The sequence below is a fragment of the Penicillium brevicompactum genome (assembly GCF_028827555.1).
Source record: "Penicillium brevicompactum strain IBT 35665 chromosome Unknown utg000005l_segment0_segment0, whole genome shotgun sequence".
Taxonomy (NCBI): domain Eukaryota; kingdom Fungi; phylum Ascomycota; class Eurotiomycetes; order Eurotiales; family Aspergillaceae; genus Penicillium; species Penicillium brevicompactum.
The window spans coordinates 1,382,521-1,398,166 of NW_026623208.1; the positions used below are offsets into that span (position 1 = coordinate 1,382,521).

General features: G+C 48.5%; 4 protein-coding genes across 4 annotated transcripts; 3 read left to right on the forward strand and 1 right to left on the reverse strand.

The window, feature by feature from the left end:
* Positions 1–77: 77 nt before the first annotated feature.
* On the reverse strand, positions 78–1,766 carry N7506_006339 (uncharacterized protein; the record flags this gene model as incomplete). Its single annotated transcript, XM_056955632.1, has 1 exon — positions 78–1,766. One exon carries the CDS (start codon positions 1,764–1,766, stop codon positions 78–80), a length of 1,689 nt encoding a protein of 562 aa, XP_056809966.1.
* A 722-nt stretch (positions 1,767–2,488) lies between these two features.
* On the forward strand, positions 2,489–5,887 carry N7506_006340 (uncharacterized protein; the record flags this gene model as incomplete). Its single annotated transcript, XM_056955633.1, has 20 exons — positions 2,489–2,853; positions 2,922–3,084; positions 3,140–3,150; positions 3,201–3,256; positions 3,312–3,417; positions 3,469–3,627; positions 3,689–3,738; positions 3,794–3,878; positions 3,928–4,050; positions 4,098–4,483; positions 4,533–4,576; positions 4,626–4,668; positions 4,718–4,820; positions 4,870–4,894; positions 4,953–5,083; positions 5,137–5,201; positions 5,256–5,406; positions 5,460–5,489; positions 5,540–5,762; positions 5,819–5,887. 20 exons carry the CDS (start codon positions 2,489–2,491, stop codon positions 5,885–5,887), a joined length of 2,388 nt encoding a protein of 795 aa, XP_056809967.1.
* A 557-nt stretch (positions 5,888–6,444) lies between these two features.
* kin1 (putative serine/threonine protein kinase Kin1) lies at positions 6,445–9,689 on the forward strand (the record flags this gene model as incomplete). Its single annotated transcript, XM_056955634.1, has 3 exons — positions 6,445–7,002; positions 7,065–7,692; positions 7,750–9,689. 3 exons carry the CDS (start codon positions 6,445–6,447, stop codon positions 9,687–9,689), a joined length of 3,126 nt encoding a protein of 1,041 aa, XP_056809968.1.
* A 2,975-nt stretch (positions 9,690–12,664) lies between these two features.
* Positions 12,665–14,468, forward strand: clrD (uncharacterized protein; the record flags this gene model as incomplete). Its single annotated transcript, XM_056955635.1, has 3 exons — positions 12,665–12,751; positions 13,023–13,917; positions 13,975–14,468. 3 exons carry the CDS (start codon positions 12,665–12,667, stop codon positions 14,466–14,468), a joined length of 1,476 nt encoding a protein of 491 aa, XP_056809969.1.
* Between the last annotated feature and the right edge of the window lie 1,178 nt (positions 14,469–15,646).

Here is a 15,646-nt window from a genome sequence, read left to right on the forward strand (position 1 = left end):
TGAGCCAAGTCCAAAGATCTTCGCCCAGTCTTGATGATATGGATGGATGTTAAGGAGAGATTACAGCACAACATTTGTCAAAATGAACAGAACTTCCACGACGGCGCATGGTTGCAGGACAACGGCTGGTCTTGTATCAAAGCTCGCATCAACTCGATGGGCATGCAATTTTCTCTCAAGAATCGATCATGAAAATCTTTCTCAGTCATTTGACCGGTCTCGACAACTTCCTTGCGCAACGAGTAGATCTGGAGCGCACCAAGCATATATCCAGCCTGGTACAGGGGTGAATAATCACCGTTGAGTGATCGCCTGACCTCGCCTTCTGCAGTAGCACGTTCGTGTCCCACCTCGTCGATGAGCAAATCGATACATTCCTGTGGACTCATCTGGCCAAGATGAAATTTTATGGAAAAAATGATTCGAGCACATCTATGAAGCCGCCAAAACAACATTCCGATGCGATTTTGCGGCGTTTTGCTGAAACGATCGTCGTTCCACAAGACAAACTCCCAGTATAATGCCCACCCTTCAATCCAGAATGGGGTATCGAAGAGACGACGGTAGGGCCTTGATCTTGCAATCACATGCATTTGCAAATGATGACCTGGAATCATCTCATGAAACACCGTCGCGCGGGAGAAATGTATATTATTGCCCCGCATGCTCATGAGCTTGGCTTCATGATCCATGCCGCCGGTTGGATATGATACAATAATACTTTCTCCGCCGAGAAAGAAAGGGTTCACTTTCTGGCGTTCGGGCGACATCATGAACATCTGCCAATTTTCTTTGGCGATCGTGGGCACGGTAACCAGTTGGTTCTCTTCCACGAAGGAGATCGCTTCCCGCACAAGATCCCGAACCAATTCAGTCTGCTTCCCTGGCTCAACAACGTCTTTCTTGACTTCTTCCAGAGCCTGCTTCCAGTCATCTTGGAATCCCATCATGCGTGATGCTTTTTTCAGCTCGTTGATACACCATTTGAATTCCTTCTCTCCAATGGAGATTAGATCTTCCGGGGTGTAAGCAATGGACTCAGCCGAGATCTCGCTGAGCAATCCATCAAGTCCAATGGGGTTTCCAACTATTGTGTCTTCTTTTCCTGGGTCAATTCCGACTAGAATATTTCGGATGATTTCCGAAGTTTCCTTCAGACTCTTGTCTACAACACCATATGGCTGTGCGACCCACCAGTCGAATATGGGGTCGTACCCGCTATAGAAATCAAACCACTCTTTCAAGCTAGCTTGGAGAGAGTCGATATCTTGAGCCGCTCGGAAAGCCGAAGTTTTCTCAATATGTATGTCATTCGGTTTTCTTTCCACTCTATCGATCACGGATTTGATTTCAGCATTCGCCTCAAAGAGCTTTTGAGCAGCGGATTGAGGAAGTATCCGTTCTGCTTTGGTACGAGCTTCACATAGCTCTAATAAACCATCGGCAAAGGGTAAAAGAGGTGCAGATTTTTGATTCTGTTTGTAGTCGAGTTGCAAGTCTCGAAGTTGCCGTTCGAGATAGTTTCTCAAAAGAAGATAGTCTATCTTGCCTTGTTGATCGTATCTATCAAATGGCTGGCTCTGGAGGGATTCGAGCTCCGAGGTGAGGTACTCTTTCAACTTTCGTGTTCTTCTTGGGGATATTCTCATTGGGTAGAATGCATTCAAATCTTTCAAGTCTTCAGTTACACGTTCGATCCTATTGCGCATTGTGTCCACTTGGGCGTGTTTTATGGCGATGCCTCTAGGTGAGGTATCCGAGACCATGATGGAGGCTGAATTTCGGTCTCGCTTGAGTCAAAAGCAATATGGTGCGTATGAAGCGAGAAAGGAGTCCGGAATAGATTGAAGCCAAAAATGAGACTTGTTCGTTCAGAACGGGATCCATGAAATGCTACGTCGGATCATATTGCCGACCTGCATTTTGTCGCCTGTCAATCCGAATGGCTGTCTTTGGCGATATCGCTGGGACTAGCTAGGCTTATCAAGCGGCGTAACCTGACTCCGCAGTTATACCAAAAGCGGCTGTCATGTTATCAAGTAGTTATCTTAGCGCGAGAATTTTTGCTGTCGGGAGGGCTGGAGGGGACCAACGGGCCGTGCTAAGGCTGGAATGCGGGGAAAGTATGAAGGGTTGCGTTGCTTTTGGTGAAGCTTATCTTTCGCGGCGCTGGATCTGACAACATTTGCAAGGGGGGTTGAACCACGGCTGTTTACATGTCTCTTCCTCGTAAAACTAGCCATCTGGGCACCTGTATAAATTATATTCACATAGATTAGATAGCTGTAAGCTTCTTCTATCTTTTCAACCCCTTCCCCTCCTGCCTGCCCTTCCCCTTCTTCCCCTTCTTTCTCCCTTTCCTTTCCTTTTCTCTTGTATGCAATTCGAAACAGAAACAGCCTCATACTGAGTCTTTCAAATTGGCCCGGCTATGTTACATTGCTTTTGCAATTCCTACCTTTGAATTTTCAGCTTAACCTATCATAACATGATGAGCTCGCAGCCACCTTCAAAAGACGACATACAGCCTTCGTACCTCTATGGGACATCAAGCGATAGAAAGATGGCTACTGACGCCGTCGAAAGGGTCCATAGTGCTCAAACTTCTCACAAATGGGATCTCAATCTACCACAAGAGAAGCTAGATGCTATCAACCAAGTGATCAGTGCACAGGATCAGGAGAAGGCTGTCGAGATGGAGAAATCTATCGCGCATGATTCTGAATATGATTCTGTTCGTGCAGCCGTCAGTAACACCGATGGTGGGGAAGTTGCCAACACTGTACGTGCTTGGGTTCTAGGCATGCTTTTTACAACTATCGGGAGTGGGTTGAACATGTTCTTGAGCATGAGGTGAGCTTCGAAATCAGCTAGAATCGGAATATAGTAACATCAATTAACTTTTGCTATTTTGACAATAGGAGCCCTGCCATCTCGTTCCCTGCTCTTGTGATACAATTGCTGGTCTTCCCAATTGGTTGTTTATGGGCCAAGACTATGCCTAGCCGGAAATTCAATACTTTTGGGTTGCAGTGGACTCTAAACAGTGGGCCTTTCACGATCAAAGAGCATGCGGTCATCACAGTCAGTTTTCCAGATCCCAGGTTTCTTTTATTGTGATATCTCTAACACCCCTTAGATTATGGCAAAGTGAGTGGGCCTGCACAACAAGCTTCGGCAAACATACTAAGCATGATTAGTGTGTCGATCGGCTATGCTTATTGTACGGACGCTCTCTTGGCATTGAAAGCAGAACGTGAGTCTCACCCTCTGTATGATCGTTTTGTTTCTAATGTCTCTGGCGGCTCTAGCACTTTACAACTTGGACGTCGGGTGGGGTTTCCAGCTCCTGTTTGCTTTAAGCAGTCAAGTTATCGGCATGTCCTTAGCTGGTGTCTTTCGACGCTTCCTCGTGTGGTAAGTAATAAGATCCGATATCCGACTCATTTCCCACTAATGTGAAAGAAGGCCCGCTGCCATGATATGGCCTGGTCAATTTGCAAACACTTCTTTGTTCTATGCTCTCCATGACTGGAGTAGCTCAGATGCCGCGCAAACGCATGGATGGAAAGTCTCACGCTATCGGTATTTCCTTTATGTGACAGCTGGGGCATTTGCCTGGTATTGGTAAGGTCCTTCTCAGATCTAAGCTTCAACGAGCGTGGACTGATTTCTTATGCGGATAAAGGATACCCGGGGTCATATGGCAAGGACTCTCAGTTTTTGCTTTTGTCACCTGTAGGACATCCTTCCCTTCCCTGTCTCTGAACACGCTGAAACTCATGACCTCCAGGGATCCGGCCCAACAACGTTGTTCTAAACCAGCTCTTCGGTGGGTTTACAGGGCTTTCTCTCATCCCCATTACCTTTGATTGGACGTAAGATCCTCGATACCCGCTCCAGGGATCTAAGGCTGATCATACGCAGCTATGTTTCAGCATATCTTCTGGATCCTCTACTCGCACCAGTCCATGCTATCCTCAATACTTTCATCGGACTTGTTGTTTTTGTGCTGATAACCACAATTGGAATTTCATACTCGGGCGCACTGTATGTTGTCACCCTCATGCTGGTGATCTCATTTAACCCCATCATAGCTATTCTGCATACCTCCCAATCAACACGTCTACCACCTACGACAATACACAAAAGAGCTACAATGTGACCCGAATTTTAGGACCTAATTTCTCCTTTGACGAGGAGGAGTACAAGTCTTATTCGCCTATGTTTCTTGCTCCGACTTTTGCACTGAACTATGGGCTCTCATTTGCGGCCCTGACTGCAGCTATCGTCCATGTTATACTTTTTCATCAGAAGGAACTCTGGCATCGCTTCAAGGCTTCCCGAGAGCAGGAGCCTGATATTCATCTGACTCTGATGAAGAGATACAATGAAGCCCCAGATTGGTGGTATGGTGCGCTGTTTCTCTTCTCCATCGCTCTGGGCCTCGCTGGCGTTCTGGCATACGACTCGCAGCTTCCGTGTATGTGGGTATCATCCTTGATCTGTGATTTTTCTGATCGAGAATATAGGGTGGGCTTTCTTCGTCTCCATTATCCTCGCAGTGGTCTTCATTGTATGTTTCGCCGTGGTCGCTCAGCATGTGCTTCTAGCTAAACATCTAGGTTCCGACGTGCATGATTCTCGGCGTAACCAATATCACACTGTGTATGTTCATATAACGAGCTACTGATGTACTTGAAGCTGATTGTTCTAGCTCTCAACGTGTTGTCTCCCTTTTTGGCTGGCTTCATGATCCCCGGGAAGCCCATTGGTGTTATGGTGTTCAAAGTTTTCAGTACTATCACTCTAGGACAGGCGTGAGTATGCTGTTATTTTCTCCATGCCACCTGCTGACATTTTCGGCAGTCAGGTCTATTGCTCTGATCTCAAGGTGAGTACTATCTAATATTGTATGGTACTAAAACAATGCAACTACTGATCTCTGATAGTTGGCCCACTACATGAAAGTGCCCCCTCGCGTTACGTTCATGTGTCAGGTTGTCGCTACCATCTGGGCTAGCATAGTTCAAATTGCAGTCATGAATTGGACGCTGGGTAATATTGATGGGGTTTGCACCTCGTATGTACCTGCATGACTCGGAGGGAGCGTTTGCTAACAGACATTGCCAACAGTGACCAACCGGCGCATTTCACATGCCCAAATGGAAGGACATTTTTCTCATCCAGTATTGTTTGGGGTGAGTATAGTCTCTGGTTGATGGTGGGTTTCGTTACTAACAATCATTTGGTAGGTGTCATCGGCCCTAACCGCATGTTTGGGCCTGGTGCCATATACACTAACATACAGTGGTTCTGGCTAATCGGTGCACTTTTGCCAGTGGTATTCTATGCGACGATTCGCGTTTTTCCTCGATCGAAGCTCAGGTTCCTCAATGCGCCCGTGTAAGTTTCTGTTTACCCCCGTGGACATCAGAAGAAACTAATAAAATCGCTAGAATGCTAGGTGCCATGTCCTGGTTGCCTCCGTAGGTCAAAGACATTCCGATCCACACTGCAGGTCGCTGACTTTTCCTAGCGCCACGCCATTGAGTTATGCCTCTTGGGTGATGTTTGGTCTCATCTTCAATTACTGGATTCGACGCCGGTGGGGCGGGTGGTGGCATACATACAACTATGTCACCGCTGCAGCGCTTGACTCGGGGCTCATTCTTTCCACAATTGTGATATTCTTCGCTATCACTTTACCCGGCGTTTCAATTCCACAATGGTGGGGAAATACGGCTCCCTTTGAGACCATGGTACGTAACTAGTATAAGGACTCGTTCACAAGTGGATCCCAGTTAATGAAACATAGGACTATCTTTACACTGCGATCCGAAAAACCGTTAATGAGGGAGAGACATTTGGACCAGCTCGATGGTAGCACGATTGGATCTTGGTCCACATACAATGCTACTGTCCGATTTCCGATCTCAAGGCTGACCACAAGAAGTATGAAGTATGAAGTATGAAATTATTGTTTTTCTGGATATGTTAGACGGCACGTGATTTATTTTACTAATAACCGTTGTGTTCCCCCCAAGGTTTCTGGTGCAATTGACGTGGACATTGTCAGGGCAGTCAAATTCCTGAAAGAAAGAAGAGACTAAAATTAGATAGATGTGTTCCGTAGACTCTTGGAAAATAGGGGCGACCGGGATGAGATCCAGCCTCAAACAGAATTTGGGTATCAACTCGAAGCTTAGAGCCCTTACTCCGTAGCCGATCTCCGCATCCCAACCTCTTCCTACTCTTTTCCCCTCTTCATCTTCCTTTCTGTTATTTCGGTCGCATCTGCTCTCCGAGTTGTGTCGCTCAGGTTGCAACCCCGACCTCGACGTCGATCTCGCACCGCCTCACTGCTTTCGGGGCCGAGCCCTGGCGGTTTCCTTTCTCCCCGCTTCTTTGACCGCTCCAACCCTCACCTCCCCCAAACTCATCATGTCAGCGCCGAATAAAGCACCGGTGGTCCGAAGCCATTCCACGTCATCTCGTCCCTCGAGAGCAACTTCGGAACTTCCCCATCGAACACGGAGCGTGGCTGTCCGCCCATCCACCACGTCCCAGACTCCCCCGACTCACTCCTCACATTCGAAGACCTCTGATAGACGCCCACCTTCAAATCACGCCCAGCTCGACGCTGTTGCCCGGCGCGACTACGAGGCATCCAATGTTGCGCGAGTACCTTCTCGGCGTGAGGCGTCATCGGACCGATCTCAGGAACGCCCCTCAACCGCTCGCACCGAAAGTACCCGACGACACCAAAGAAACCCCTCATCGGGAGCACGTCAACGCGAAAGCGTCGATATGACACCTAGCTCTACTGCGCAGGGGACGTCGCAGACTGCGATCGATCCGAATGCCACGGCTGCGACAGCTGCACCTCGACGACGAACTACGATTACGACGCCTACCGGCCAATGGGCTTTGGGCAAAACAATAGGTGCTGGAAGTATGGGCAAAGTTAAGCTGGCGAAGAACACAGAGACTGGAGAACAGGTGCGTCGACATAATTTGAGAGTTCTGGTGATCTGGTCAATAGTAACTAACCCCGGTCGCAGGTTGCCGTCAAGATCGTGCCACGACTTTCGACCGAAGAGCATCGTACCAGCCGAGAGACAGAGAGGGCCGACCGCTCCAAGGAAATTCGCACGGCTCGAGAGGCCGCCATTGTCAGCCTGGTAAACCATCCGTACATTTGCGGGATGCGGGACGTGGTCCGAACATCATACCATTGGTATATGCTTTTTGAATACGTCAACGGTGGACAGATGCTGGACTACATCATCTCTCACGGCAAACTTAAAGAAAAACAGGCGCGCAAGTTTGCTCGTCAAATTGCCAGCGCGTTGGACTACTGCCATCGGAACAGCATCGTGCATCGCGATTTGAAGATTGAGAACATTTTGATCAGCAAAACCGGCGACATCAAAATTATCGACTTCGGTCTTAGCAACTTGTTCTCCCCGAGGAGTCTGTTGAAGACATTCTGTGGCAGTCTTTACTTTGCCGCACCCGAGCTGCTTCAGGCTAGACAATACACGGGTCCCGAAGTTGATGTTTGGAGCTTTGGTATTGTCCTTTATGTTTTGGTTTGTGGAAAAGTGCCATTTGACGACCAAAGCATGCCTCAACTACACGCAAAGATCAAGAAAGGCGCCGTGGAATACCCTCCGGGTCTTACTGGTGGTAAGTTTGAGTTGAAACCGCAGCTTCCCCTATTCCAAAGTTAATCATTCTCGACAGAATGCCGCCATATCATTTCACGCATGTTGGTCACCGATCCGAAGCAACGTGCTAGTCTGGCTGAGATCATGAATCATCCATGGATGAACAAGGGCTTCAGCAACCCTCCAGAAAACTACCTTCCTCATCGCGAACCTTTGCAGCTACCGCTTGACCAAGAAGTCATCGAAAAAATGACTGGCTTCGATTTTGGACCTCCAGAATATATCACAGCCCAATTAACCAAGGTTCTAGAGTCAGAGGATTACAACCACGCCATTCGTCTGAATTTCCGCGAACAACAGCCTGTGTCTAACCACCCAGAGCGCAAGCGGGGAGTGTTTGATTTCTACAAAAGACGCAACTCGGCTGCTAGCCGCGATACTCTTTCTGCCCCTTCGGCCGAGGCTGTGCAATTAGGCAATGACCCCTTGAATGCCTACAGCCCGCTGGTGTCTACCTATCATCTTGTGAAGGAAAAGATTGACCGGGAGCGTTCTGAAGCGCGTCCTGGGGCTCTTGGCCTGCGTCAGACCCCCAGTGAAGTCCAGGTCGTTGATCTGCGGCCCCCAGAGGCTGCTCACACCAATCAATACCAGTTGGCAGGAGACAAGGACACAGGGCGACGATCTCGGCCAAGGGCCCGCACCCATGGCGAGGAAGAGGTTGTTGAAGGAATGAAGTCTCACCATGCCTCTTCCCCATCTGCACACGCAGTCCCAACTTCACACCCCGATACCCCCGCAAAGAAAGAAAGTACTGCTGCTGGCATATTGAGGCGCTTCAGCACTCGCAGGGTCAAGGACCGCAGCCGTGACATCGAACGTGAACGAACCAGTACCCCCAACACCCCCACTCTCAACGTTCAACCCCCTGCCGATTCGGCGTCCCCCATCAACCGTGGATTCAGTGTCAGAAGAACACGACGGGGCGAGCCTTCTCCAGTCGGCACCTCCTCAAATGACAGTCGGCCACAACAAGATCATCTGGCGGCACCGGGCTCGGTTGACCGTGCCGCTCGGTCCAACAAATTCTTAGAGCGGTCTACCAGTGTCAATTCGGCGGACTATCGACCTCGGCGGACTGCGCGGAGAAGTGATGCCGATGCACTGGGTGTTTCCGCAGATCTCCAGGAACCTTCCACCAGTGGCTCCGAACAAGTTGACACAAACCAGAAAGACACTGCTCCTCCGCGTGCTGGCGGACGCATGCACACTGCCCGTACTATGTCGCTGGGCCATGCCCGGAGAGAGAGTATCCAGGCCCGGCGGGCTCGCCGCGAGGCCACTCGGGAGGCAAACGTGCCCGAAGAAACAGATGCTGACATTTCCGGTGCGGGCACAGCTCTGGAGAGTGCCAACGAGGGAGAGGACCTATCCAAACCCGTATTCCTGAAGGGACTTTTCAGTGTCTCGACCACCAGCAGCAAGCCCTTGCCGGTCATTCGGGCTGATATCATCCGCGTCTTGCGACAACTCGCAGTAGATTATGTCGAAATCAAGGGTGGCTTCAGCTGTCGCCACGCCCCTAGCATAGACCTCGACAAGGTGGTTGATGTCGCCCCTCCCAGCCCCGAACGGCAGGGTCCAGTTTCCGGTCACCGCCGTCGCATCAGCTTTGGTGGCCTTCTTAACCACGATGACAACCGCGACGATAGCCGTGCAGGCTCCTCCAAACTCCGACATGCCCAAGCCGCGCCGGATCGCAGCTTTACGACGAACTCGGATGTCTCAGAAGAATATGTTGCACGAGACCACGGCGCAGTGGGTGAGCGCGTTGTCGGCGAGACAACCACTCGTGTGCAGAGCGACACTGGTGAGAACCTGGTACTTCGGTTTGAGATCTTGATTGTCAAGGTTCCTCTCTTTTCGCTGCACGGAATCCAGTTCAAGAAAGTGTCTGGCGGTATGTGGCAGTACCGGGAAATGGCGAAGAAAATTCTCGATGCCTTGAGGCTATGATCTGTTGTATTTGTGAGGAAGGCTGACAAATAAGCCAAAACGAAAGCCTTTCTTCGAACCAACCACGTTTCCCTTGTGCTTTTGCTTCATTTTGATGATTTGTTCCGAGTGACTTACAGCCACGACCCATTCGCATGAGCATCTGTCTTTTTTCTGTCATTGCTCTCATTGCTTCCTTCTCTTGCTCATAAGAGGTCATTTAGCTTCATTAGCCTTTGTATTGCTTTCATCCTACCCAGTATAGCTCGTCTATCCCAAAATATTCCTCGACCTAGACTTGGTCTTCAGTCTTTGTTGTGTCTATTAAAATCAAGCGAAAACATTTATCGCCGTGTCAGCGTTTCTGTTCTTTGTTTCCTCCCTGCCATCTGTTTGTCATTGGAAAACAGCGTCCTGCGGTTGAAATAGGTAGCTCATGATTTTCCTGCCACCACACTTCGGCTAGATAATTTTTGCAGATAATTTCACGTCTTCTTGCTCGCATTCTCAATATGTTAAACTTGGGAACGGACCATGCTTTTTTTCAGAGGCATGCACCCGGGTACTTGTCACCTGGGCACGGGGTACCCGCCTACCTACACCCGGGTATAGCCGCCCCGGAGACTGATAGCTCACCTACCAGTGCACATGAGCTCCAGCTATTTATTATATAGGGCAGGTAAAGAGCTTGCAATGAAGAATAAATTTTAAAACATAGAACTTTGTGCTAGGATGGTTGTCGGTCTGATCTACAGCGCGGATTGATAACTCGTCTTCAGACCCGTGGACTTCCTCTCTTCCTCTGCCTCTCCCTCTTCTTTCTTCCTCCATCCGTTTCCGTCTACCACAATGACTTATTGAGCGTTTAGATTCATCGTAGTTTTATTGCACTATCACTTTGGAATATAGCAAAATGATCCGCCTATCTCAAACGACAAATACCATCGTGAACTATTTGTTACAGATGCAGGATGTGATGTAGGGACTTCGTGTTGGCCATGGAGATAGATACTAGTAACTTTGGAAAGACCTCAAAGACTCGTGGGACTCGAGCGATTAAGGTTTCAAACCAGAATAACGACGTCTCTCAAGTATGTCAGAATGAACCGACCACTCTAAATTATACACGACTATGCGAATACAGATATAACTAGCTGGCCTATTGTTTGACATCGGTGTGTCTGTCCCATCCATGGAGTTGTGTCATCAAGAATTCAAGATGGACTGCCAGATGATGTATAAACAGTTAACTAATCATGATCTGATTTTGAATCAGCGCTGCATTTCTGCATTCCACGGTGGGTCCATGGGTACTCGATAGCACTGGGTAAGGAAGGCCCAGGTGACAGCAGGATTCTCTGGGGATACTTTAACTAGATGCATGGGACAGGGGCTACAGACTTCGGGGTGCTGTGCCCCTGTGCCTTGGTGTAGTAAAGAGCTTACGTACGCTGGTTCCCGCGCCACTACCCCCAGCGCCGGGCGCCAGGGCCACCTGCTATCCCCCGGAATTGAGAAGGGCTGTGCTCGATTCACCAGTTGGCGGTCGATCCACCGGATTGTTGGTATCCTTTCTTGACGCCGAGCCTATGGATCTTGGTTTGGCTTTTTTTAACTCGTTAGTGCTTGATGATGCCTGTATGGCGCGCTCTGGCGTCCTTACTTCTGGGTGTGGGATATTCTTGGAACCAACATCTACGGAGTATCTTGCACTTAGAACGCCGGCTCCCAGCCTCATCACCAGGCGCCCCCGAAGCTATTCCACCGATGTGTGGGACATAAGATGCCCTAGGACTTCGATCATCCACAAAGCAACATCCTTGGAGATAACTCACAAAAGTTCACTTCTCTGGCTTCTATACAGGATAGAAACATACTGGTCACGTGGCCTATATTGTATAGCACGATATCTCTCAATCATTCTTGCCCCACGCCGGACCTTTGACATGAGGCACTTATTACCTTTCTATTTTTCATTTGGATCTTAAAATCTAAATTATCGATTTAACATAAAGAAAGTGAAGAAAGTCTCTGCTTATTAATCAACAACGTGGCGGGCGTTGATTGGCTCCAAGGTTGATGCAACGTCGACGATTGCGCCAAGCCTCCGCGGCAGCGCCCAACCCGCGAGTCAATGCGCGATAGCCATGAGACTTGAAAGCCATATTGACAACTGCTCATTGAGATGTTTTAGCTGAAAATTATACCGATCGATAGCGGTTGAATAGATCTACATTCCGGACGGGTCTGGGCTCCTTTCGCATATTTGTATCGCCCAAAACTCAGGAAATTCTCATTGAAGAGATCTTGCCAGCAACCCATGCTGAGAGCGATTTGGTTTTTGACATTCTTCGATTTATCAAAAGCTCCTCAATGCGCACAAACTGAAATTGTCCAATTCATCACACAGTCGAGTTTTTCCTCCCCAAACATAAAGCGGACAATTCAAACAAATTCAACGAATTAACTCAATGACGGTCTAAAAAAATGTTTATACATTATCTTTAGATTTAACAATTGAAAACCAAGGGATTTGAGCGCTTTGTATATGAGGGTGGGCCTAAATATAGATGTGATTGTGGAGGTCACGTGATATCCGTACCGTGGGTCCGCGCAATATCTCCTTCTCCTTTCAACCTCACTTCTATATCATTCCCTTAATCTTCATCGCCCTCCCCCATCTTCCCACAACGTGCCAATTTCTTCTTATTGATGTTTTTGAAGTCCTCACATCCTGGAGAACTCAGCCTTGCAACTTTCAGTTGTTTTATCACGTGAATTCAAATTCTGTTTTCTTGACTATCCCCCTAGGCCGGGGGTCTCTTCCGACTCTGTCACGCCTGTGATTGGAGCTTATTCAAGTGTTATTTCTTTTCTTCATATGTTGTCCACGAGAACTCTACTGGTTTAGGGTATTCTCATCTCATCTCTGACACATCACCTGTCACGCGACTTGATCGCTTTGGCGGAGCTTGTGAAGCCTCCGTGCCTAAAATATGTCGTCGCGCGCCCCCTTCGGCTCCGATGTCAACACGAACCGCATTACCATTGATCTAACTGGCAGTGATGATAAAGAAGTCCCGGTAAGCGAGTCTCACTTTCATTGTGCCCTCTCCTCTCGCCCCACTTTCCGTTTATCCTCTATGCCAAGACATTTCACGTTCTCTACTTTGTTTTGGTTCTTTCTTTTGAGGTTACGGTCATGTTTCTATTCGCTTTCCGATGGCTATGTGTATCATCCACGTCTGATGCATCATATATACCATTCCGCTTCATCTACAAGTGTCTACAACAATGGATACCTACCCAAGCATCAATCCAGCCTTGGGCATACACTTACTTACCCCATTCTAGGCGTTTGTGACCAGCTTGGCCCACAGATCACCCGCAAAAGTGGTCACGCCGCTAGTTCCATCTAAAAGGAGTCTGAGCATATCTGAAAAGTCATCAGATTCGTCAAGTGAGGAAAGCATCAATACTGGGCACCCACACAGAAAGCGGGTCTCTCCTGCGAACAATGCATCACCCAGTCCACCCTTGTCACTGTCAAAAGTTAGTGTGGTCATTACTCCGCCAACTGTTCACCAAAAACGTCAATTCGCCCACGCCGTTTCAATTTCGTCATCCTCTACGAATGGCCTATGTGAACAGCATTTCCCTATTAAAGAGGAGGAAGAAAGAGTGTCGAGAGCTGCGTACCCCCGTGCACGAGAACGATCCACGGTCAACCGCAAAGATATTGCTCTTTCATTTAAATCGGGAGCTCCCTCTACACTGAAGCTGGACCCGCCCATTTCTGGCAAGCACCTCGCTGCCCTCCGTGACACACTCCAGGCGAAACTGGACAGTATTAAAGGCCCATCTATCACTCCTGTGGTGTCATCTCCAAGACTACTTGCCAAGTTGGCCGATAACTTTGTGTTCATCAATGAATATCAATACCGCGCGGGTGTGGTACCTCTCTCAGAGGAGTTTATCTGTGGTTGCACATGTGTCAATGGATGTGAACCGACTAAATGTGACTGTCTGGCCCAAGAAGAAGATACTGAAGGCCATATCGTCCCTTATCAGAGATGCGCTCAAAACCCAGAGCTGTTTGTCATCTCTCAGGATTTCTTGCACCGCAAGTCTATGATATTCGAATGTACTGCAAGTTGCAATTGCCAAGGTGAAAAGTGTTGGAACCATGTCGTGCAAAAGGGACGGACTGTGAAGCTGGAAATCTTCGATACTGGCCCCCGGGGCTTTGGTATGACTGCCTTCCTACTGCCCGCTATTTTTGAACATATTATACTGACAAACTCAGGTCTTCGCTCACCTGACCGTATTTACGCCGGTCAATTCATCGACCATTACCTGGGAGAAGTGATAACTAAAGCGGACGCGGATGCTAGAGAAGCTCTCTCAGAGGGCGATCATGGACAGTCATACCTTTTCGATCTAGACTGGTGGGTTGGACATGAGGATGTTGACGGACACGAAGATGTTGACGAAGACACGATGAACGTTATTGATGGGCGGAAATTTGGCTCCGCATCACGATTTATGAACCACTCTTGCAATCCAAACTGCAAGATTGTTGCCGTTTCAACAAAGAACCACAGCGATAAACGGCTGTACAACCTTGGCTTTTTTGCCTACCGCGAAATTCCACCCGGCACGGAGTTAACTTTTGATTACAATGCTGGCACCGAGAGTACGAAGCCCTACAGGATAGACCCGGATGCCGTGCCCTGTTTGTGCGGCGAAAGAGAGTGCCGGGGTCAATTGTGGCCCAACAAGCGCAAAGGAAAGCGCTAGAATCCAAACGCAGCAGCAATATCAAAGATCCTTCTGCCAGCTGTTACACTACCCCACTTTTTGCATTTTGCTATGAACGTTCCGGTCTCGTTCGCATTTCCAATTAACGCAACACTGCATATCTATCGCATCTTGAGACAGGCGTTTCCAAGGTTAGGCCTAAGGGTCATTTCCCTTCTTTTTTTGCATGGGTTATATGTTAGATTTACGATACCCTGGTGGGCCTATGTATGATTAAGCTGAGTTCAGACCTTTAATGAGCAATTCACCACATTATTCCTTCGGTCGGATTATTTTGGCCCTCCTTGATATCAATTGTCTACCAATTAGATACCGAAGCTGAGACAGGACTAAAGAACCTCTCTGTAGCCAAGTCCACGGGCAGTCGTTAACTCTTTCACTCGTCAGACCTCGAACAAATCCATGTGTTGTGATAGGTTGACTAGGGCCAGCTGGTTACCAGAACCTCCCGCACTAGGTAAGTCATAAATAGCTTCCAAGGTTAGATAGCAACCTCCACCTGAGCAATGACCAACACAATGTGATTTAAAGCCGAACCTTGGAACTTGGAAGTAGAGTAGATTGCAGGTATCTGGCTATCCATCCATGGTTTTTCAAGACTTAGGGTTCCAAGGCCCGGGGTGAACACTCAAGAAAGCAACGAACTCGGTAGTCATCTAGATTGACAGATTATAGCAAGTGTGTCATGTTATAGATGTCTAGGTAAACACGTGAGGAAAGATGGTTTTTAAAGGTTAGCCTTAGCCTTGGAACCGGACCGTTGTGATTTATAAGCCTTGGTGCCGGCCCCGGGGCCTCGAGCCCTTCTCTAGGGCTAGATCCCTGCGGTCCTAGAATTGACCAGTTGGCTTTAGCTTCCAAGGCAAATTCGGCAGTAAGGTCGCGAACCTTGAAAGTAGCTAAGTCGACCCCTGGAGGTCAGTAGTAAGGTAGGTATGGTCCATGGGTTGAAAAAACGATCCTTAAAGGCGCCCGCACCGCTCTTTCCAGGGTCCAACCTTGAACTTTTGTGGGTAATGATGTTCCAAAGTCCTCCTGGGCAGGACCCGAGGATGTCTGTAGCCCCTGGGGGTGAACGACAGGCAACCTTAAACCCTTGTGATAAAATTAGGCAATCAGAGATCAAGACTTTTTAGACTACAGCTGTTTTTAGGATT